At 43.5% G+C, this 24,276-nt stretch overlaps 1 protein-coding gene across 20 annotated transcripts in view; it reads right to left on the reverse strand.

Moving 5' to 3' along the window:
• PARD3 (par-3 family cell polarity regulator) overlaps window positions 1–24,276 on the reverse strand; it is a 588,875-nt gene that overhangs the window by 491,199 nt on the left and 73,400 nt on the right. For all 20 annotated transcript variants that reach the window (XM_027560026.1, XM_027560020.1, XM_027560017.1 and 17 more), the window contains exon 2: window positions 6,523–6,624. In XM_027560026.1, the coding sequence (XP_027415827.1) occupies window positions 6,523–6,624 (102 nt within the window). The remainder of the gene's footprint in view (window positions 1–6,522; window positions 6,625–24,276) is intronic.

Consider the following 24,276-nt stretch of genomic DNA (forward strand, 5'->3'; position numbering starts at 1 on the left):
CTTTAAATCATCGCTATGCCAATTCACACACAAGTTTTGTTTTGGGGGGTGTTTTTTTTTTTTTTTTTTAAAGAAAAAAAAAGGATGTTCCTATTATAACCTAAATTTAGAACTGACTAATGCTCTCTTCATATTGGAATTAGGCAGAAGGAGAACTACAGAGAAAGTGAAAAAAAGAAAGTAAAAAAATCTCCAGTTATTCACCTATTCCACCCTCAGAGATAACTATTTCAATTGGTCCCTTAAAACCTTTCCAAAGATGTATAATTATTTTCATTAAAATTAGACTATATTTTCAATGCTGTTTTACTCTGATTTTTTAACAGTTTTATATCAGATTCACACATTTATCTGTGCTTTGGTTCCAAATATTCACCTGACAAACTGATCCTCCAGGGCACCTCAACCAGCTAACGTCAGGACTAAATCCTGATCCCCCACCTGGGTCCCCTCCAACACTCCTGACCTTGGGGAATAATCCCACCATTAAATTTACCTATTAAGCTACCTCAGATCTGCCTATGTACCTACTTCCCACTCCACCACCAGATCCAGCCTCCATCCATCTCCCATCCCCCACAAAGCCCACCAACTGGCCCCTGGGACCACTATGCCTCCTGTTCATTCATTCCTTTCCACTATGACTCCTGTTCATTCATTCCTTTTTTACCTTTTTGCCAAACCACCCAGTTTCTAGGATCTTAGCTCCCCACCCAGGGATGGAACCTATAACTCACTGCTTTGTAAGCGCAAAATTTTAACCAGTGGACTATCAGGGAAATTCGCCCATTCATTCTTGACACATTCAACTGGGGATATTTCTCAAATGTAAATCTGAACACCTAACACTTCCTTGTTCTCACCTGGCTATCCTTCAAATTCCAGCTCACTCACATTTTTTTTAAGTATTGTTTCCCCCTGAGCATGGTCAGGGGACTTTAATCACGTATTTCACAGGACCGTTCCTTTTCTTCAAAATCATTATCTATCAGTAAGTCTGACTCTCATAATAGACCCTAAGCCCCAAGAAAGCAGAAACTACATCTACTTGTGTGTTCAACAATGTACCATGGCACTAAGCACAATGTCTGACACACAACAGGTGCTCAGTCAATAAATAGGTTAAATTAACTAAGAATAATTTTTAAAAATATATATCAAAAGTCTTATCCTTCAAGGGAGATTATTACATGTGCTGTCTTTTCATTATTACTATTATATTATTACTATTATTATTCAGCACCCTGGTTTGAAAACTTCTCCACTTAAGCTTTCTTCAACAGCAGGAGGGGCACTTGGCTTTGGTTCAGAAATGCAGTTTTAACTTGTCTATTCCACAAATGTCTCTGTGCTAGCTTCCACTGACAAGTGGAAATGGTTGCTTGTCCACAATGCCAATACATTTTAAAAGTTTCTTTTTCTCAATATTCTTCTACGTTAGGACACTGGCCAGCCAGACTGTCCCCCAGAGAATCCTGGCTTCTTTCCAACAAGCAGCAGACAGCTGGCTCCACAGCAACCAGCCCTTCGACAACCCGGACCCCATTCTAAACAAACAAACTCTGCAAAGAGTTGAAATTGCTATCCCATCCAACGTTCCTACAAAGAGCTAGACATGGATAAATGAAAGATATTTCCCAAGGTCATCACCAAGATAGAACCACATGACATCATCCTTGGTCAAAACAAAACTACATCCCAGTGTGACAGAGGAAATGCTTGATACCGCATCTTGAATCACCTTCAACACCGAAGACTTAGGAGAAGACAATACTGTGAGTGAGAAAGACTCTCTTCCTGCTGACTGCTCCCCCACAAAGCATCCTTCCCCAACTCTAAGTGCTGATCACGTCTGCCTGAAACGTCCATTTCCACCCTTCAGTCAGTGTAAGGTGCCAGCTTGCAGGGAGAAGTAAATGCCCAGTATTCCTACCCAGACATCTATGTACCCAGTTTACTAGAGTTTACAGAGGGAATGACAGGAGGGACAGAGAACTAGGAGAAGCTCAGAGATAGTAAATAATAAATAATGGAGAGCAAATCAGGAAGAAATTCAGACAAAACATAGTGTACCGTTCAGGAAGGCTCGAGTTACCGCTGCTGTCAACCGTGCTAGAGAATGCGTGAAAGCCACTTTGGTTTTTCACAATCTGGGAGGATGTCAATGAGAAGACTGAGAATCAGATTCTGAGAGTAAACAGACCGGCATAACAGCACGTGCAGGCTGACTCTGTACCCTGTCTGGAAGAACCAATGTCCAGAAGAGAGGAACACACACAGCACATCCTCATGCTCAACCTAACTCTAGAATATTCTGTGTCTTTGGAAATCAAACCTACTCCAGGAACCCAAGACAACCCACACTCACACCATTTTGAATACATCTGGATAAGCCCTGGTATTGGAATCGTATAGGCACTGAATGAAAACTTCTCGGTGCTATGCATTGAACTTTAATAACTAAAGGATAGTGACCAAAATTACAGCTAAATAGATACTTCCATTTTCTTATGTGATCATTTGAATTATTTCCTGTTAATCCTAATTTCCCTGTTAAAAATATTTTTTCATAATTTTACAAATTCAATGACCAGGTATAAAATCTGTATCTCTGAGTTTGCCCTTTTACGGAGACTGCCAGGAGGACAAGCCAATGAAGTCTTGTCTTCACAGTTTGGGAGCAAAAACAGCACCTGGGGCACTTGAGGAGTTGTTGCTCAGTCACTGAGTTGGGTCCATCTCTTTGCAACCCCATGGACTACAGCACACCAGGCTTCCCTGTCCTTTGCTATCTCCCGGAGTTCGCTCTAACTCATGCGCATTGATTCAGTGATGTCATCCAGCCATCTCATCCTCTGTCACCCTCTTCTCCTCCTGCCCTCAAACTTTCCCAGCATCAGGGTCTTTCCAATGAGTTGGCTCACTTGAGGGGTGGAGGGTATAAAAGGCAGGAGCCCAGAGGAGTTCCAAAAAGCAGGACTGTTTTTTTTTTTAAAGAAGGATTATATTATTTAGAAGATTGCTTTTCTAACCTAAAAGCAAAATAAGTGGCAAGATTCTTAGTCAGAGAACCTGCCAAAAAAAGTTGAAAACACTCCAAGGTGATTATACAGAATCAAATTTCAGAACCATGGAAAACAGCCATGCAGCTGACTACACACAATCCCTCACTTTGAATAACTTTATCACTTCAAATAGTACTTTTCTTTGAACTCAAAATAATACACAAAATAATACAACAATCACCCAACAACACTCATGTGGTGCTGAGATTCTGGATTAGTTATATTTTTTTAGTTACAACTTAAAAGTGGGTCCATGAAGATGATCCTTCAAAAACTGAAATTAATTATACACATACACATATTTGGACTTCTCTTATGGCTTAGATGGTAGAGAATCTTCCTGCAATGCACAAGACCTGAGTTCAATCCCTGGGTTGGGAAGATCCCCTGCAGAAGGCAATAGCTACCTGCTCCAGTATTCTTGTCTGGAGAATCCCATGGACAGAGGAGACTGGTGGGCTACAGTCCATTGGGTCACAAAGATTTGGACACAACTGAGTGACTAACACACATGCACACACACACACTTAAATATTTTGGAACAAATAAAACAATGATTTAAAAATTATTTTAGTCAGTGGTATTTTTCTTTTTGAAAACTAAATTTAATCTATATGATATAAAGTTGTCTGAAAACTTATTTCTCTTACTATATTTTAAGTATTTCTTTCTCAGGTTAAAAATATATTTTTTGACCTATAAAGGATATATAAAAAAAGATTCCAGAAAATCCAGATTCAGCATCAAATTTACATAAGAATATAAAATCTAAAACAGTTTATTAAGTACCCTATGATTTTAATATGCAACTGTTTTAGATCACAGTTGGCCTTATTCTCTTTCTCCCTCTCTCTTTTTTCTTTCTCTCCCCCTGCCCCCACCTTCTCTTTCTCTCCTTATCTCTCCCTCTCTCTTCCTCTCTCTCCAAACACCCACCAAAAAGACCATATACTGGGCCATAAAATAAGTCTCAATAACCCAATAGCCGAACACCTACGTCTCAATACCGACTCAGAATGTGAACTGTGTCTGGAGTGTGAATGCTGATGGGGGTGCTTCGTGAACCTGCCAGGTGCTATACCATCCTGCTCCTATGGCAACTGCGGTTCCAACAACACACCAGGGCGAGACACAGCACGGAGGCAATCTCAGAGCCAATTCTTACTCCCTCTCTTTACTTGGACATAAAGTCAAAATGTAGAGTGAAAAGGCACCAACTTGGGGGAAACCTACATCTGTGCTCAACACAGAAAAGAAACAGTATGCAATTTCCTGTAATAACTGATAATGGAAAAGAATATATGCACAAGTGTAACTGAATCACTCTGCTGTACACCTGAAACTAACACAAAATTGTAAATTAACTATGCTTCAATTGAAAGGAAACAGGTGAAGAAACAGGCATGCTCATCACTGCTGCTGGGGGCAGGGACACACCCTGGACAACAGGGCCTCCTCCACAGAAATCCAAGAATCCAAACCAGGAAGAATGAACCAGCACAAAACTCCCTAAAACAGAACACTGTGCAGTTCTGTCAGCAAAGCCACCATCAGTGGACATGGAAATATGTTTATAAGCAACTCCAAAAAGGCAGGCTACTACTCATTCCCTCCTATTTAAGAGAAAAAGTGTGTGTGTGTCTGAAGGAAAAGAGTGTCAGGAAAAGCAAAGCCCACTCAAACAGCATCAGTAATGAGGTTCAGGCAGCATAGGGCTCATGGGTAGCTATGTCCTTGCCGGTATTTTTCTCTTTCTGCACAAGAAGCCATATTATCTTACAGAAGAAAAACAACCAAGAAAAGAAAAGAAAGAAGAGGAAGGGAGAAGAAAAAATATTAAAAGATCAATACAACATTAGCTCATCTCTTTGCAGCATTATGACTGGGAAAGGACACCTGTTTAAATCCTTCATAAATCTCTGTAGTTGTCTAAGCTCTGGAGCTGAGCTGCACAATAAAATGATTATAAATTGGAGTCTCGAGAGGGGCTTCTTCATGGGGATTGCAGCAAAAGGATTTGAGAGCCTCTAGCTCCTGGAGCCTCATGAGAAGAACGGACACCTGGAGAAACAGCAGCAAATCACATATGGGCAGGAAAGTTCTGTATTTTCAACACAAGGTGCTCCCAGCCCACAGGAGCTGCAGGGTACAAACCCCACTATGGCAGGTGCTAGTGAATCAAATATCCTTGATGTTACACAATATCTGGAACCTGGAAATTTTCCTTTTCCTTAAGATTTCAAGAAAACACATAAGACATCAAGCGGTTCTGAACCAGGTACCATGCTAACTGTCGGGAATGCAGGTGTAAAGAAGACGCAGCAGCCCACAGCCCAGGAGGCAAGGGGCCAGTGGCTGGAATGATCACCTGGGAGGAACAGGAGTGATAGCTGGGAGAGTCACCTTCCTTGATCCCATGACGTAACATCACTGCGGAGCCCACCCTGAGCTATCACAGGCCGTGATGACCAGGTGAGGATGCGGCGGCCAGTCCTCCCCATCATCTCACTGCCAGACATGAGGGGTGTGGCCACAGCCTGCTCAAGTCAGCACCTCATCCAACCAAGAATTTGCACTACTTTGGTTGTATCACATGCAATCTCTTGATCAAGCCTATTTTTAAACTCTGGTAGAGTATCATATTATACATGTTGCCAGCTGCAGAATTGGTATTGCTTATCTCAGCAAAAGAGATTGTTTGCATGGAAAGATCAATGGCACTCATTGACTTTCTAATACTTCACACTTTTTGAAATGTTTGGTTTTTATGTGATTATATTTAAAACTTCAGTAAATACTGAAATAAAATCATATTAACCAGCTGCCTAAAAAAAAAGCGGGAGGCGGCAGGGGAGGATTGAGAGGGGTGGAATCTGTGAATTCCTGTGCCAGAGCCCAGCATCCCATCACACTCCTAGCACACCCTGAGTCATTCCTCTGCCCCCTCCCTCAGTGAGGACAGACAGGAGGTGGATCCAGGCCATGGCTTCAGCGCTGACAGTGAAGATGGTGTTGCAGTATGACAGTACCCAAAGAGGAGCTACAGAGGAAAGGGTGGCTTCCTGGAAGCCAAGCCCACTGGGAGGACGCTGGAATGTAGCCAGGGAATGCCAGCCACTAGGATCAAAACAGAAACGATGATCATAATGACAGGCCTGAGTTGTCAAGAAAGATGTTACATTTGGTGAAAATAAGGGGGAAATGGCATGGAAACGTCTTAACATGCTTCCATTTAAAATGCTGCAATTTTAAAATTTCCAAAACCTAGTATTGAGTCCCCAGGGTTCAGGAAAGCAAAGATTCATGACACTTACGATAAAACAAACAAACCAGTATGAGTGGCCCAAATGCTCTTTAAAATAGTGTCTGAAACAGAAAGGAAAGTGCTCCGCTCCACCCACACCCTCCCCAGTCTTCACAAAATGCACCAGAGCTGCTTCCCTGGACTTGAACTCACTCTGTCTTTGTCATCTGCCACATCACAGAGGATGTCATCGAGATCCAGAATTCCTCCATCTCCGTGTTCCAGTCGATGCACTTGTATCCAGTAGCTTGGATCCTGTATGAGAGTATACGGCAAGTTAGCACCACCAAAAGGGAACGCAACAATTTAAACTGGGATAAACTCCTGCCATGAAAAGGAATTGACCTCATCAACAATACGGCACTTGATTGAAAATTCAGGTGGCTCCCTATGTTTGAGTCCATTTTGCTTTTTTTTATGATGGAGTCACTCATGCATGTACACCCCTTTGGCTCAGACACTGATATACTATTGTGATAGGAGCTGCAGAAACCAGCACAACTCACGGCACACAAAATAGTAATTCCTCTGAAGTATGCTGAGTTTCCCATGGCCCAATATGAAATACTTAATAATCTCCCCAATCCAATCTATTGAGATATTCTAATAAGCAAGCAACACATACTGTGTGTCTGAAAAACTCTTGTTGCAGCCTATCTGAAGAAAAGGAGGCTGTCTGCCTTGGTGGCTCTAAGTAATCACTACAAACAGGTCTAAAATATACTGATGCAGAAGAATGTTAAGACCACAAGTGAACAAAGCAAGCTCAGAACAGCACGTGTGCTTGAGTCTGTTTTATAAAGACAAAATTACATACGCTCGTATGTGTGCATAGAAAAATGTCCCCAGATATACACACCAACATTTTAATATTTATCCCTGAAGGGTGGGGCTGGGGAAGAAAGAAGACAAAGGACTTCATTTTAAGTGTTACACACTTCTACCTGGGTGTGTGTGCACACTTATACATGTACACATATATACATGCACACCCACACATACACACACAAAATATATACCCCAGAATATAACATCAAACCAAGTTCTAAAATGACATGAGGAAAAAACATAGCTGTTTTTCAACTTCTACAATCATTCTCATTTGTATATTCAAAAATGAAAATACACTAAACTATAACCTTTGCCATTAGCTACTGAATCATCCATAGCACAGAATTACTAATAAAAAGTTCAATTCACATTAACACTCTATTTTACCAACTTAAACAGTGATGTCAGGTACAGCTCTTTCTGAGAGGAAAGGCTGGGGTGGAGGAGGCACAAGATTAATGACAGTTATTAATAAAAACACAGACTGTGGACCCTACCCCATATCTACTGACTCAGACCTTCCAAGGGTGAAGCCAGGGACTCCAAAGCCCTCCAAGGCAATCATTAAAATGGAACATGTATTATCAATCCCTGTCACTTTTTAATCAGCACAGAAAACCGTTCAGGTTCCAGTTCTCAAAGTTATTAAACATGACCACTATGCCAACACTCCACAGTTGCTCTGCACGCACCCTCATTTATCTGGACTTCTTTAAAAGGAAATTCAGGGAATTCCCTGGAGGTGCAGAGGTTAAGACTCAGCACTTTCAGCCGGGGAACTAAGATGCCACACGGCCAAAAAATTTAAAAAGAGAGATTCAGTACTGAAATCAACTGTTCATCCAGAACACAGACAGTAAGCTTGTAGAACACACAAGCGCATGTGCACGCGCGCACACACACACACACACCCCTCTCTTGGCATCCCCTTCATACATGGGCCTTATTCGGCTAATTCCCTGGTTATATTAATCACGTCACCTAGAGAGTTCTTAGGAAACCCGCTGCTGTTAGTCCAGCCAGGCTCCAGAATTTTTCATTTCTAGATTTGTTGAGCTGTTAAAGAACAAAGTCCTGAAACAAACTATACTTCTACTCTTCCTTCCCAAGTGGCACTCACTCTGCAAGAGAAATGGGGAAGAATGAATAACCCGGGGGCTGAATAAAGAGAAGGTGGTCCTTCATCATCAAATCCAGCCATTTATCACTGGTCCACCCTGTCCTCCACTTCCCCCAAGCAGGATGACCTAACCAGCTTGAATATCCGCTTTCATTTCTGAAACACTTTTATGCACACAAAAGCAGCATGGGTGCATGCTCAGTTGAGTCTAATCGTCTGCAACCCCATGGAGCCCACCAGGCTCCCCTGTCCATGGAATTTCCCAGGCAAGAATACTGGAGTGGGTTGCCATTTCCTACTCCAACACAGAAGCAGACTGACCTCTAAAATGTAGCTTATAAAACACGTTCTTAAAGCTTCTTGACCTTCCTCACTCTTTCCACATGAGATCATAATCTACTGCTTTTCTATAACATTTGGAGGTACTCCCTGGAAATAAATTCCCTCCTAAAGATTTCCCAATCTCTTAAACTGATACTGGAGAACCTACCACAGTCCCGCCTCCTTCACACCACTTCGCCTCTCGCAGCCTGCACTGTGTCCTGTATAAATGCACCCCTCCCCACTGTGCCCAATGTTTGGAGCCCCACTTACCCCCCAGGCTGATCACTTCCATCCCTCAAGACTCCTCAGCCATCCTCTTCCCCAAGAGCTTCTCCTGACTGGAACATCCCAAGAAAGGTTAAAAGTCTATCTCTAGCCTTACTGTTAAAGTTCCTGAAAACTGTTAACAGTATGATGCAAACTAGCATATATCGGATGGATAAACAACAAGGTCCCCTTATATAGCACAGGGAACTGTATTCAATGTACCTGTGATAAACCATAATGGAAAAAAGTATTTTTAAAAAAGAATGTATATATGTGTATGACTAAATCAGTCATACAGTAGAAATTAACACAACAGTGTAAATCAACTATACTTCAATAAAATTAATTTTTTAAAACCATAACAGCATGGAAAATAGCACTCAGATGTCAACTCAGAGTCTTCAAAAGTTGTTAATATTGTATTTTTGCAGATGCGAAAATAATTGTATGAAATCTTCTATGGACCCTACTTTTGTCCTTGAGCTACCACACTTTGATCCTCTTGATAGCAAAATTTTTTAAAGATCCATCATCTCAGATTCTTCTTCTCCTATAGCCCCATCACAAGTGCCAAAACTGCCCATCGAGGTCACCAACAGCCTCCGTGTTGCTAGCGAGTTCTCAAGACCCATCTTCCTTGGTCTGTCAGCAGAATCTGACACTGCTGGTCACTCCCTCCTCCTTGAAATATTCTCCAGACTTGGCTGATCATCCTTCAACTGTCTGATCAGGGTGTGTCCAATTCTGAGATTCAGTTGTTGATTCCTGCCTCCAGAGAAGTCCTGATTCAGAGGTCAGCTATGCCAAGTAGCCACGACAACATGTCAAGGCTTTCATCAGGCTGGTACTTACTAAATGTCACTCTGAACCATGTGCTGAATGGAAACAACCACTTGGAGAGAAGACACAGAGTGGAATCATCAGTAATCCTAACAGAGCAAAGGACACTAAAAAAGTCAGATCTGAGCAGCACACATGAAAATTACCTCCTCCCACAAGAGTATAAAACCAGGATGCTTTTCGCCACTGAGAAATACATCTCCTCGGAAGAGCTCTCTCTCAGGAGATGTTAACTGACAGCCTTCGTCCATACAATTCTCTCTAAATACCCAGAGGACTGGCTGTATTTTCAAGGAATGGTCAAGTACCCAGGAGAAAAACTTGTTTTCTAAACAAGCTGGCACATACTCGTTGATTCCACTTCACAGTAGTTTTCACTAAGAAGTTTGAAATAATTAATAGCAGAAATCATTGCTGTCCTGGCTATAGCAACTTATACATACAACTGAACAGAAAGCAGTGATAAGCCACTTTTAAAAATGCCAAAAACATTAATTCTACAATCAGTAGACTTGTCATTGGATTAAAAAACAAATGTGACACATACTCAATTTTTTTAAAAGGTTTCACTTACAGTATATGCATAAAAATAACCAAAGATCTGAACAGTAACAATAAGTTTACATTATGAAAAAAATCCAGAAATGAGAGACAAGGTTCACAACAAGTGGCTAGATAGAGGACCACTGCTGCTCCTGCTGCTAAGTCGCTTCAGTCGTGTCCGACTCTGTGCGACCCCATAGATGGCAGCCCACCAGGCTCCCCTGTCCCTGGGATTCTCCAGGCAAGAACACTGGAGTGGATTGCCATTTCCTTCTCCAATGCAGGAAAGTGAAAAGTGAAAGGGAGGTCGCTCAGTCATGTCCAACTCTTCACAACCCCATGGACCGCAGCCCACCGGGCCTCTCCGTCCATGGGATTTTCCAAGCAAGAGTGTTGGAGTGGGGTGTCATTGCCTTCTCCGGGATAGAGGACTAGCAAGAAGCAAATGTCTCCACCAGGCAACACTCCCCAAGATGGATCAGAGCCCAGAGAAGAAACCAGGAGACAAACCAGCACACAGAATCACTGCTTCTTGCCCAAGATGACTGGGGAAAAGATGGAGGGGATAGTTCTATGATTGGCTAGAAAGAAAACAGAGATTTGATAAGGTGCAAACTGCAAAGAATGCTGATGTCACTCTATCCCAGGACACAGGAAGAGAAACAGAGGAGGGAAAATCATAATGAAAGAATGATCCCTACCCAAACTTCAAGAAATCTCTCACCACTCCACAAAGAGCATCACCACACTGTTCAGTTCAGTTCAGTTGCTCAGTCCTGTCCAACTCTTTGCGACCCCATGGACTACAGTACATCAGGCCTCCCTGTCCATCACCAACTCCTGGAGCCCACTCAAACTCATGTCCATCGAGTCGCTGATGCCACCCAACCATCTCATCCTCTGTTGTCCTCTTCTCCTCCTGTCTTCAATCTTTCCCAGCATCAGGGTCTTTTCAAATGAGTCAGTTCTTTGCATCAGGTGGCCAAAGTATTGGAGTTTCAGCTTCAGCATCAGTCCTTCCAATGAATATTCAGGACTGATTTCCTTTAGGATTGACTGGTTGGATCTCCTTGTAGTCCAAGGGACTCTCAAGACACCACACCATACAACAAGGTAATGAGCTTTTTCAAGTGGTGACACACAAGTGCTACATGTTTTACGCCCACGTGAGCTTCAAGAAAACCATCTGCAAATAGAAACGGTACCCTACTCTTGCCTCAATCACGGTGTATAGTAATGGTCTATATCCTGTGAAATCTTCAAAGGAGAATAGATTTGTAAACGTATGACTAGAAAATTCACATTGATCCAAAAAAAATTGAGTATACACACTGACAATCATGACCTACTGTGAGAAATTAAAATTTATCAGCTAAGAAAAAAAAAGCAAACCGTTAGAAACAGACAGACCATGGGTCATAAGAAAATGAGACATATAAATGATTTGTGAAGGTTAAAGAAGGAAAGGAAACATGTATACCTCCAGGTGACTCATGTTGATGTACGGCAGAGGCTTCACAATACTGTGAAGCAATTTTCCTCCACTTAAAAATAAGTAAGTTTAAAAAATGCTTTGTGAATTCTGAAGAGAAAAAGATTACATTCAGTGAGAAGATTTGGGAAAGGTTGGTGGTGAGGTTTTAGAAGAATCAGATCCCAGAAGAGGGAGGCATAGAAGGAAGGAATGAAGAAAGGAAGGAACTTCCACAAAGTAAAATACAAGTCACCACAACAAAGGCAAAAGCAACCCGAAATCAGAACGGGTTGGACCTTTTTAAGAGCAACACCCAAATCTGTATAACAGCACAGGGACTTCAAAACTCGTAAGAGAGATGTTCTACAACATAGAATTCTAGACCTCACCGACCAACTATGAGAAAAGCATGAGCGCCGGGAGAAAACAACATTTTCAGAGATGAAGTGTCGCCAAAAAGTTACCCTCTCTCTGTCTCAGGTGAGTCCTAGAAGATGTGTGCCGACAGAGACCTAACCATGAATGAGGACATCATGGCACGTGAAGCTGGGGACAGACCCATGAGAGAACGCACAGGGTGCTTACCAGGGGTGGGAAGGGCAGGTCATGGTGGAAGCTGTCGTCAGACGAGGCCGGGAGAGGACCCCATGCAACTCAACGCAATGAGACGCTACTTAACAGCTGGCCAAGCTGGGATGGAATTAGCTGCAAGTTCACAGAAGACCAACCAAAGAGGGGTGGGGGGCAGAATTGTTCATTCCAGAGAAAACACACAAGTTGTCAAAGAATAAGTAATAAAGGTATCTTACATGGTTCAGCTCTGAGCAGTTTTAAAAGAAAATAATGTGACATCAATCTCATTTGTACGTGTGTGTGTGAGAGAGAGAGAGAGAGAGAGAGAAAGAGACAGAAATCCAAGAAGTGGTTGCAAGAGAGGGAGGCAAAGCACACACAGGGTAGTGAAACAGGGTTAAATCTTCCACACTGAGTCAAAAAACAGACAAAAAGAGGAAGTAACATAACTGTTCACACAGAAATACGGAGGAGAATGTGGAACAGACCAGGTTCAAAGTTGGAAGCGACAACCTCTCTAGGAGATGCCGCTCTTTTTCATAAGAATCCTGGTAGAACCACTTGACTCTGCACATCTATAATGTTCAGAAACCAAAAGACATTGTTGGAAAACATCCTTAAAATAATGGGCATGGTGACACAAGGCTTCAAGGTTAGCATGTGTCCATCCTATGAGCCAAGGAAAGTTATGTTGCAGAGACAAATGAAGTCACTGGTAATGACATCACAAATAGCATATTCTCTTTAAAGTCAGTAGAACAGCAATATAAAGTCAGTAGGATTGATGCCTCTTGCTAGATTATCTTGCTAAGTATCCTTCCAATCTACTTAAAGCAAAAGCAAGAAACTTTAAGTATGTTGTAAAGTTTTTTTTTTTTTTTTTTAATGAACATTGGTAGTTCAAGATAGACATGATATATTTCCCCCTCAGTATGGGGTTCTAAGACTTATGGGGACATCAAAATCCACAGATGTTCAATCCCTGGTACAAAATGATGTAGTATTTGTATATAACCTACCACCTCCTCCTGTATACTTTAGATGATGTATAATACCTAAAACAATGCAAGAACTGTGTAGTCATCTGTGTGGATGGCAAATTCAAGTTATGCTTTTGGAATTTTCTGAGATTTTTAAAGATATTTTCAATAGAAATCTATAGATCAATTGATCGATCTCTGCTGCCCCCCTTTTTCCACCCCAAACCACACCCAGCACTCATGACACCACCTCACCACCACAACACAGCAGAGCAAACCACAAACCTGCTGCCTCCCTTGAAGGGTGGACGGCTTCATTTAATATGTCGATCAAAAAAGAAAAAGGCAGCCTGAAACCAAAGGTGAACTCCAACCTCAAGGAAATAACTGCCTGGCGTTCTGCTTTATTAGAATCAGCACGTAATCACTCTACAGTCGCACATTAGCCCAGTAATATGGGAAATCAGCCCATGATCGACGTCTGTACCTGTGACATTACTTTCATAACAGCAAAGACATCACCCGAGCCACGGATGCTCCCCAATTCCTGCTCCACCCCATGGAAATCACCTAACAGAGATCACAGAGTTGGCTTGGGACAGAGCCAAGGCAAGAATGAGAATGTGGTAACCCCGAGTGAGATTTGCATTACATTCGTGTGCACTATCTAACGTGATGGGAGGGTTTATAACCCCTATTTTCAGATGAGAAAACTTAAGACTCAGAGAGCATAAACTCCTGCCAAGAAGTCACAACTAATAAACGCTGTCAGCCAAGACGGCCACAGGTCTGCCGATGGTTCCTGGCCCTTTCTAAGACCCAGATGGGCGGTTTCCAACAGCAGCTTCACAGTTTATTGTCTTCCTACAGCCCGTCCTCCCAATCTCTTCCCAATAGCATCATTTTTTAATGTTTCACATAGTGAGTAGGTCTGTAAAATATTTAATAGAAAAGTTTCGATTGTTTAAAAAAACCAAGGTTGCAAAACCACTCACCTAAGTATTATATTACAGTCTGAACCTTGTCCTAGTTGAAGCAGTGGTTCTCTAAGTAGGATTCCATCCCAGATCAGCATCACCTGACTACTAGTCAGAAGTTCCAAATTTCAGCTCTACTGAATCACAACTTCTCAAGGCTGAAATGCTTTGTATTTCTTCTAGGTACTATTGTTATTATGTTTTAGCTCATAAATTCATGGGCTAATGCCCCCATGAACACCTCTTTTCTTTCCCACGCCATGTGGCATGCAGGATCTTAGTCCCCTGACCAGGTGTCAAACCCGTGCCCCCTGCAGTGGAAGCACGCTGTCCTAACCACTGGACCGCCAGGGAAGTCCCATGAACATTTCTTAAACAGATGTTTGTTACTACATCTTAAAAAAACATCATCATGAATACATACATACAGATCACATAGATGGTTATGTATGTATTCACAGCCAGTGTCAGGTACAAACTCTTTCTCAGAATCATTTCATCTCAAAGCTCTCCCGACATTCAAACATCAACCTCTCTCACTGCACGTGACTTTGGGAGCTGTCTGAGTTCCCCAAGGAGCTTGTTTTAATTGCTTGCCAGGAAATTTTAATGCAATGAATAAAAGGATGTCCATTTGGGAATAACTGATAACTAAACAATATTTTTATCAAGTCCTATTTTAATTCTAATTTATGAAGCTTTTATCCCTTATCTTGCCCCTAAAATCAACATTTTGTCTTCATTCCTACTGGCAGTACCATGCTCCTCTGACTTAACCTAATCAAGCCATAAACCTCACCTCCCCACAGAAAATACAGGGACAGAAAATCAAGTCAAATGACACCAGACAAGTCCAGAATATGAGACCTTAAGAACACAACTGCACTGACTTCTTTTTTTGAAATGCACATTATCTAGTATCTAGATGCAATGTATGATACTGGAGTAGATCCTGCATCTGGAGAGAAATTTTATTTAAATAAAAAGCTGGGACAATTGAAAAATCTGTCATATCGTGACAAAATTGATAAATGGAAAATTTCCTGGAAGTGATCAGTACATGACCCAGGAATTTAAAATGTTTGTCTACAAGGTCAAGACGTATATAGAAAATCAGATGTTTTAATAAACAGTAGTACAAAATAGGAAACCAGCTACACACCCAACAATTAGAAATTGATGACATATAACCCATGAAACACTGTACAGCAATTTAAATGCTGTGCACAGAACACCATGAAAGGTAGCATCTCATCTTTAGTCTGAAGTAGAGTCAGCAGCCATAGGCAACGGGAAAGAACTGCTAAACACAACTGGCCACCCTTCTGATTTTCCATAAGAAACATATATGTATAATTTTATAATTTTATCACCTTAAGTAACAAGTGAACACATCCCTTCCTTTCCCCTTCCTTCCTCTCTTGTTCTCAGTAGTGGAATCACCTGCTAACTCATCTCACTACTTCCAGGCTCCTCTCTTAATTCTCTCCACATCCTGAGACTACATTCATCTTCACAAAACACCTATTTCATCATGTCCCTGCCCTGTGATGAGTCACTTCCACTGACTCACTATATCCTAAACACTAAAACCCAACATCCTCGGCCAAGCCCTCAACACTCTCCAAGCCTGCTTTTCCGGGCTCTCTGTGGATCCTACCCCAGGCACCCAGAGCCAAGCCCGAGACAGAGCAGGTGCTCAGGAAACACTGGTTCCTTCCCCTCCACACAGCTGAGAGCATTCACCCCACGATTCCAGTGACCCAGGCTGTCTGTACCTCTCCCGACCAAGATCGTAACCACCTCCCCTGTGAAATGCCCTCCAACCCCAAGGTGTTCATCTAGACCACAGATGTGTCACATAATCACCTATTTCCTTGCACATGCATGGTGATATTTTTTATCTCTAGATAAGTTCCCAAATGCAGGGATCATCTTCTTCTCTTTAGCACAAAACAATGAACAAAACACCACGCTGTTGCACAAATAATGTATAAAATATGTATAATAAATAACCCAATTGGACAAAAAAGAAATTTCAACAAGACTTTCTCAGAAAACTAGAATCCACAAAGAGGTTTATGCTCCCCTAACCACCAAAAGAAACCCCATGGACACGGGTACCTTGTTGGGATCAACGCTCCCTTCATCCTGTATCCTCTGACTTCAGAGCTCGCTCAAGTACCTCAGTGTGACTACCCTGGCTGACACTCCAGATGGCCTGAGCTGTGGGGGAAGAAGCCTTCCAGGTACTCTACCCTTCCAATGTAAAGGAACCCAATTTCCTGCAGAAACGCCTTCACGCTCATGCGCAGAGCTGCGTCCCCAGCACCGCTAGCCTGGAAGACCGGGCAGAAGTTGAGTTTACGCTGGTCACACCTGCTTCAGTTCAGTTCAGTTCAGTCGCTCAGTCACGTCTGACTCTATGCGACCCCATGAATCGCAGTACGCCAGGCCTCCCTGTCCATCACCATCTCCCGGAATTCACTCAAACCCATGTCCATCGAGTCAGTGATGCCATCCAGCCATCTCATCCTCCATCATCCCTTTTCCTCCTGCCCCCAATCCCTCCAAGCACCAGAGTCTTTTCCAATGAGTCAACACACCTGCTTACAACCTAGGAGAAGGAGAGCCAGAAAACAGCTTACCGGGGCCAGCCACGTTCTCCACGATTACGTCCCAGGGAGGGTAAGGATGCCCAGGGCAGAGGGTGTGCAGTACTGTCTGTCACCTGATGGGCCAGAGGCACCGGGAAAGGGTGTGAGACAGTAAATGAGGCTGAGACCCAAAAACCAACATGGACCTACAGGAGTGTTCTCCCCAACTCCAAGCCTCTCCTTCCAGGCCTGGGGACCACCAGAGAGCTGAAGGTGGGCACCTGCACTGGGCCTCCCTGGGCCTCCCTAACCCTCCCCTGACTCCACGAGGGGCCAGCCATGGGGCCGCTCATGCACAGCAATGGTTTTCACGATATTCATTCGTGGTAAATGCTTCCGGCTCCATGAGCAGGTGTGAGGCCAGGGGAGCAGGAAACCCAACCTGTCTGAGATCATGGAAGAGGAAAGGGCCTTTCAGCTCAGATGTCACTCTGGCTTCTCAGTGACTGCTGTGCACTTTTGGACGCACCGCTTCTTGCACGAGGACCAAACGGATTTGTCAGGAGGACACATGAGGAAGGGAAAATCTGATCAGGATAGAGTCCTTTCTTTTCTTTCTTTCCTTTTCTTTTTCACTTAGAATGGAAAAAAATAATAATAATGAAAAATATATAACCCAAGTCTACATGTATATAGACTTGACTAGCTTCAGTTTAAGGAAGTAATGTTTTACCCCCAGTGTTACCTATAAAGACATACAGATTTAAGAAGTATGTCATTCCAGCCATGCACCTGGAAGTGCTGGATTCCAAGCTGCAGGAAAAAAAGCAAAAAACCCATAACCATTAAAGGGCTTCCCAGGTGGAACTAGTGATAAAGTGCCTCCAGATGGCCTGAGCTGTGGGGGAAGAAGCCTTCCAGGTACTCTACCCTTCCAATGTAAAGGAACCCAATTTCCTGCAGAAACGCCTTCATGCTCATGCGCAGAGCTGCGTCCCCAGCACCGCTAGCCTGAAGACCGGGCAGAAGTTGAGTTTATGCTGGTCACACCTGCTTCAGTTCAGTTCAGTCGCTCAGTCATGTCCAACTCTATGTGACCCCATGAATCGCAGCCTGCCAATGCAAGAGACATAAGAGACCCCTGGGTTGGGAAGATCCCCTGGAGGAGGACAGGGCAACCCACTCCAGTATTCTTGCCTGGAGAATCCTATGGACAGAGGAACCTGACAGGCTACAGTCCATAAGGTTGCAAAGAGTCGGACACAAACTGAAGCGACTTAGCACACACATACAACCATTAAAACCAGGCCTCAGACCCCTCAAGGCAGAGACCCACCCTGGGGCATCAGCAGCCCACAGCACCTGTGCAGATCAGGCAACAACTGAGATCTTCTAAAGTGAACTAAGATGCTGAATGTTTTTCTATTGTTTATAAAGAAATAACCAACCTAAGAGATCCCTCAAGGTTCTCACACAGCTTCACAAAAGAAAAATGTCCCCTCTCCTATTTACTCTCCAACCAGCCAACAAGAGAGGCTGACTCAGACCAAAAGGAATTTCTCCGACGGAAAGAAAGCCTCTCTGAAACATGATAAACTCTAATAGTGCAGAATTCTAAAACAAACCAACCAAATTTGACCCCAAAGCAGTTCTCCACTCCCCCATCCTATGATTTAATCCAAAAACCACCTCCCAGTTTTTCTTTAAAGATGTTATCTCAAGTTGCTTAAAAATCCACAATTAATTCCTTACATCTGGCAGTACCCAACCGGACTGAATCAGAAGAATGACTCGTGAACTAATAGAGGAGACTGAGGAAATGGTGGGTTTTGATAGATAACTTGCACCTACCTGGGGTCTCCTTTTTAGAAGCCTGGGCACGCAGCCATCCAGCCGCACTCTGTGGCCCCTACACTCAAATGCGGCATAGACCTCGCTGCGCAGGGTCCGGCGAGGAAGGCTACAGCACCACCACATCGCAGGGGTGGCCCCAAGGTAAGGGACAGCAGGTGCTGGTGCTCAGAACGCAGCTCCAACTGCAGGCACTCGGGAGCTGGAGGGGCCTGTCCCAGTGTTTCCTGGGGCCGCTGAGGCCAGAGGTGGAGCACCCTCCTCCTCCCAGGACACTCCCAGCATGGGTCCAGGGCGGGAGCTATGATGGTATCTTCAAAAGATGTGCCAGAGACCAGAGTCCCCTCAGAGTCTCATTACCATGGACATATTTGCAGGTGAGGAACACGCATCAGCTTTTAGGATGATTTTCAGCAGAGAAGAGAGTGACAGACAGACAAAGCACACAGTCACCACGAACACCGAGACCCAGGCCAGTGAATGCACGGGATCTCCTTGTCACTCAGACTTGCTGTAGCTCGTTGGTACCCTCCTGGAAACTCCATGGAAAGCTCACCCAAATGTCAATTCCTGCTAACATCTGCCTCAGCACAGCATCAGTCTCCGATCTCATTTTGTCTCCCGCCCTGTCTCTCCACGGCACTCACGACAACGTCTTGAAGATGTGCATGTTTCACAATATCACCCTAATCAAGCCTCAGGACCTGATCCACACACTCACGGAGCATCTATTCAATGGCAGGCACTGAACAGACACAGGGCTACAGCAGCAAATGGTCCCTAGTCCCAAGTCGCGTAAACACAGCCCCACACCCCAGAACTCATTGGTGTTACTGGTGATTCCATACCAAAGGTCAATTTGTATTCCTTTACTAACTCATCTGTTTCCAAGTGTGTTGGCACTTAAAATTTTTCCTTAAAAATCCCTAGTGTGACTCACAAACTTATCTGGCTTCATCTGGTCAATTTCAAAGTCATTTGAAATGGGGGAATTTGAAAGGGCTTCAAGATACCTTATGAAGTATGTGAGCAGATTATAGAGGTTAACGCCGTATCATTTCTTAATCCCTTAGATACACGGTTAGTTTGCTGTCCTTGTAAAGTTTTCCTTTATGAGGTATTTGAAATTTAGTTAACTGTGCCTTCAATGTATTACTTCTAAGAAAATATGGTACACAGTGTTCCCAAAGAAACAAAACAAAATGCTAACCAGTGCAATTGAAGCACTAAAACAGGAAATATAGCAGGCACAGACCCAATATATTCTGCATCATACCTAAAGTCTCCGATAAAAATCCTGCATGGAAGCAAAGAAACAAATTAGCTGTTTGGGAACTCAAGCAAAACCTAATTATACAACTAGTAATTAAAGCATGAAATGGACTACCTCAAACAACAATACAATGTGTCACTATAAACTTATCAGACAGGGCGGGAAGACAGCAAAACAGAAGCAAAGCTGGTTTGTGAAGCACTGAAGATGCACAGATACAGTGGACCAGGCACAAAGGCAGAGCTTTAATGACATAGGCAGCCAGTGGGCACGTAGCCTGTCTACCAAGAGCAACAACGAAAAGGCAGTGAAAAGACCCCATGGACTCAGTGGCCCAATGTTGCACAGTCATTTCCTGTCTGCAGACACTCGAGGCCGTGTGTGTAGCAATGAAGGAGGTAAGTTGTCACTGAGGGTCACACATTGCTCAAGCAGACACAAAAATTGAACACACTCCAAATAGCTCTCCTTTTCAAAGTGGAAGGAAGATAAGCATTTTCACAACCACCATAATCTGATCTTGAAAGCAACTCGTCATACAAAATTAAAACTACCTAACCTCCCCTACCTACAACATCCTCTGCTGAGCACATGTTTACAGACATATGTCTGGGCAGTAGCAGACTTCTGAGCTGCCGATCCATCCACCCTTCCAAACACAGGGAGCCTCCTGATGGCAGCAGAACCACGCTCTGCACCATCCAGAGTAGGAAGCAGGAAGCAAGGCCACGGGCCCATCCAAGTTTCTAGAAGACTCCTGCCAGCAGGAACAGTCAAGGATATGGAAGAACATCCATTCAGCGGCTCCTAATGACTGAAAACACTGTGCTCTTATTACCCAGTTTAACAGCTGCAGGTGACAGGATGGCATGTGACATGCCACCAGCCAATGAAAACCTTAACGCTCAGTCTCAAAGTCGAGCTTGTGTTTTAGGATAAAGGGGTCCAGCCAGGTCTATGGAGGCCCCTTCCCTCCAAGATGTCAAATCAACTTTGGGAGGCAAACCACAGGTTTGTGGAAAGTTCACTAACAATTCCTAGGTATCAAAATTAACTGCCAATCAAGTGGTACAGGAATTACAAAAACAAATAGCAGAAACAAAGAACACTTCACAAAGGAATTATGTCCCCTCAAGTGGGGGACATCGTCAGACAAAGGCGAGGAGGCCAAGACGTGCATGGCATGATTGGACAGTGGGGAGTCAAGCCCAGACACGACACACACACACCCCCTCAGCACCTTGTACTCGACTCCTCTCTTCACAGGCCCGGGATGCGGGGAGCTGAGCCGCACACACAGGAACTATGGGGGCCAGGCTGCAGAAGAGGCTCTCTAAACCTGAGTGGGAATCACTGACACTCAAGCCCCCAACCCAAACATCATCTCCAGCTTCGTGTTTGCTCTAAACAACTATTTAAGCAAGCTGTCATCCACAGAAGCTGCACGTGTGAACCCAGTTCGAGATCCAACAAGCATTTTGAAAGACCCCAAATCACACTGGTTAAAATTCCAAAACTGTAAGGATTGTGGGATTATCTTGGGTAATCTTACATTCTCCAACCCCTCATCTCTCCTCTTTTTAAAATGAAATCCTATATGGGCTTAACAGTAAAAGTCCTTCAGACACCCCCTCTCAGCCCTGCAGCAGCACTTCCTGTTTATCAAAAGACTAACGTGAAAAGCAGGTCAACAAAACTCCACAAGGAAAACAGAAAACCCGTCTGACATGTGCTGTGTGAGCCAGAGAAGCACCCCCACCTTTCAGTCACCAGCCCCACATACCAGCGGCATCAGGCGTGTCCAGCCCAGCCCTGACCACCTCCCACCACCATGACAGGGCTCTGTTCACATCACAGCAGAGCCTGGACTAGCACACAGGAGACTCAAGCAGCATAACATCAACATATCCAAGCATCTGAACACCAGAGCCCATTCTTAACTAAAAATCTCCGACAAACAACAGGCAAAGTCCATTTGGACCAGGTGAGTGTTTGTTTTGACACAAAGCCTCTCTGGGGCCCATCTCACAGTCACATGACATTCCTGCAAAAACCTGCCTCCATTCTGGATGGAACCCCACACCAGGGTACTGGCACCACAATTTCAGTTTATGATGCAAGATATGTGGGAAACAATTGCTCCCACGGGTAAAGATAAACCAAGCGTAGACTACTGACACTCGTTTTTCTTTTTTTCCCCTTACTTTTTGGGAAAAAAAAGTGCCTTTGAATTGATGCCATTTTGTACCTTGTCAAGAATTCTTCTCAACGCACCTAAAATAATACCTATATATACACATATAAATGCCACTAGAGTCCTAAAAATGTGCCGTTATTTAGGAAAGCAAAATCCATCGTAATTTAAATAAGATAATTTGCCTTTAAGGACTGTCACTGTCATTTAATGAGAAGTCACAATGTTATGAACGAAGAAAGAATTTTTCAGACTGATTTGAGGACACTTGACACAGTGTTGAGCCCCATCACAGCAGAAGGGCAATGGAAGTACCTTGAGAAGGGCGATGCATTAATTCTGAATCTACAGCAAATATTCAAGCCCCCTTGACAAAGCTTATGCAAAGTAATACGATATTGAAGCAAACTTGACTAGGTTACATATAAATCCTAAGCAAGGTCCACTCTTCACAAAGACCAGTGACAACCAAGTGAAATCAATTCCAGGGCTGAGGAGACTGCATTCTAAAAATAACAATCTAACCTTCAAATTAGGTTTCTTTCTATCCTGTATCTCCATGCTGTCTTTGAAAACAGTCAAACAACTGTGGAAAGAATACAGTGTAAATTAAGCCATGTGAAAAGAAGGAAAGTGATGGAGGCTAATGCTGCAAGGATGTTTGACTGGCCCCTGGATTTAGCAAGACAGCAAGCAGGAGGACATGGAAGAACTGACCCCTTTCCTCCAAAGACAGGGTGAGCATGCTGAGTTGGATGAGGTGGGGCAGGATTGGGGCTGAGAGGTGGGGGGAGGGGGATCCCTCTCCCTGGGAGTGTCCAGTGTGCACAAGTGATGAGCAAGTGACCAGGGAACTCAATCCCCACAAGGTCAACAGGCCAGCAAGGCACTGAGGTTCCACTGCTCTAACCACAGAGGCTGCTGGAGCATCATCTCCTGGAGCTGTGAAAAGCCACGCTTTCACCTTCAGGACAAGACTGAAGAAGAATGTGAGAGATCTAACTAGTAGGTGGATTCAGTAACTGATGGAAGATACAAACAAAGCATTAAGTATAACTTTCAATCTACATTAGATGAAAAAAAAAAATGTGTACTGGGGTTTATACCAATACCTTTAATGAAGCATATATTAAACTGCAATCATATAGTGAGTTTGAGTGAACTCCGGGAGTTGGTGATGGACAGGGAGGCCTGGCGTGCTGCGATTCATGGGATCGCAAAGACTCAGACATGACTGAGTGACTGATCTGATCTGATCTGAAGCTATAACACTGGCTTTGTTATTTTCTAAAGAGTAATAAGTAAGATTTCACCCACCGCCACCCTTTCTTTCACCCTTGCACTTCCAGGGGAAGTCACCTACAGAGAAAACAAGTTATAGTTTATCAACTGCATGTTGTAAGAATAAATTGGTTCAGTGCAAGGGGGCCCTGCCAACCACAATCACAAGAAGCATCCATGGAGGCATCTTGACTGGCAGGGACAGAGGGAAAGACCTGGCTGCTCCATCTCCAGTGTGGGCAGGGCCACTCACACTTCCTCCTCATGTCAGGACACATGCTCAAGGCCTCCATCTCAAAAACTTTTAACTTCAAATTGTTTGCTTCTGCATCTGGCATATCGCAGAGCTTGTTCAAAACCCCCTTCCAAAATAGAATCATCTTTACAAAGCACAGCCAAGAGCAGGGTGTTCTTAGTTCACTGGTCTTGTTTACCAAATACATATATTGACTTGAAGGGTAGAGGCTGCCCTTGATTCACATGTTCTCAATAAAACCATAAGAGCAAAAGTAGTCAGTGACAGCTGAAACACACACACAGCAGCAGCAGCAAAGTCATCATGCCTATTGTGACTTTCTGGAGTTTTTTCCCCCTTAAACAAACACAGTGCCTTACTAACTCCCCAGATTTTCTCTGTCAGAGATCCTCTTTCAACTTCTTTCAGCTCAGATCACTGAGTAATTCTAGCAATCTCTTGAAAAACAAAATGTATGAAGTATCAATCAGATCAGAGTAATTAATCTTGGCTTTATTATGTCAAGAAAACTTTGAAACTTCTCACT

This window comes from Bos indicus x Bos taurus, chromosome 13 (genome assembly GCF_003369695.1).
Source record: "Bos indicus x Bos taurus breed Angus x Brahman F1 hybrid chromosome 13, Bos_hybrid_MaternalHap_v2.0, whole genome shotgun sequence".
Taxonomy (NCBI): domain Eukaryota; kingdom Metazoa; phylum Chordata; class Mammalia; order Artiodactyla; family Bovidae; genus Bos; species Bos indicus x Bos taurus.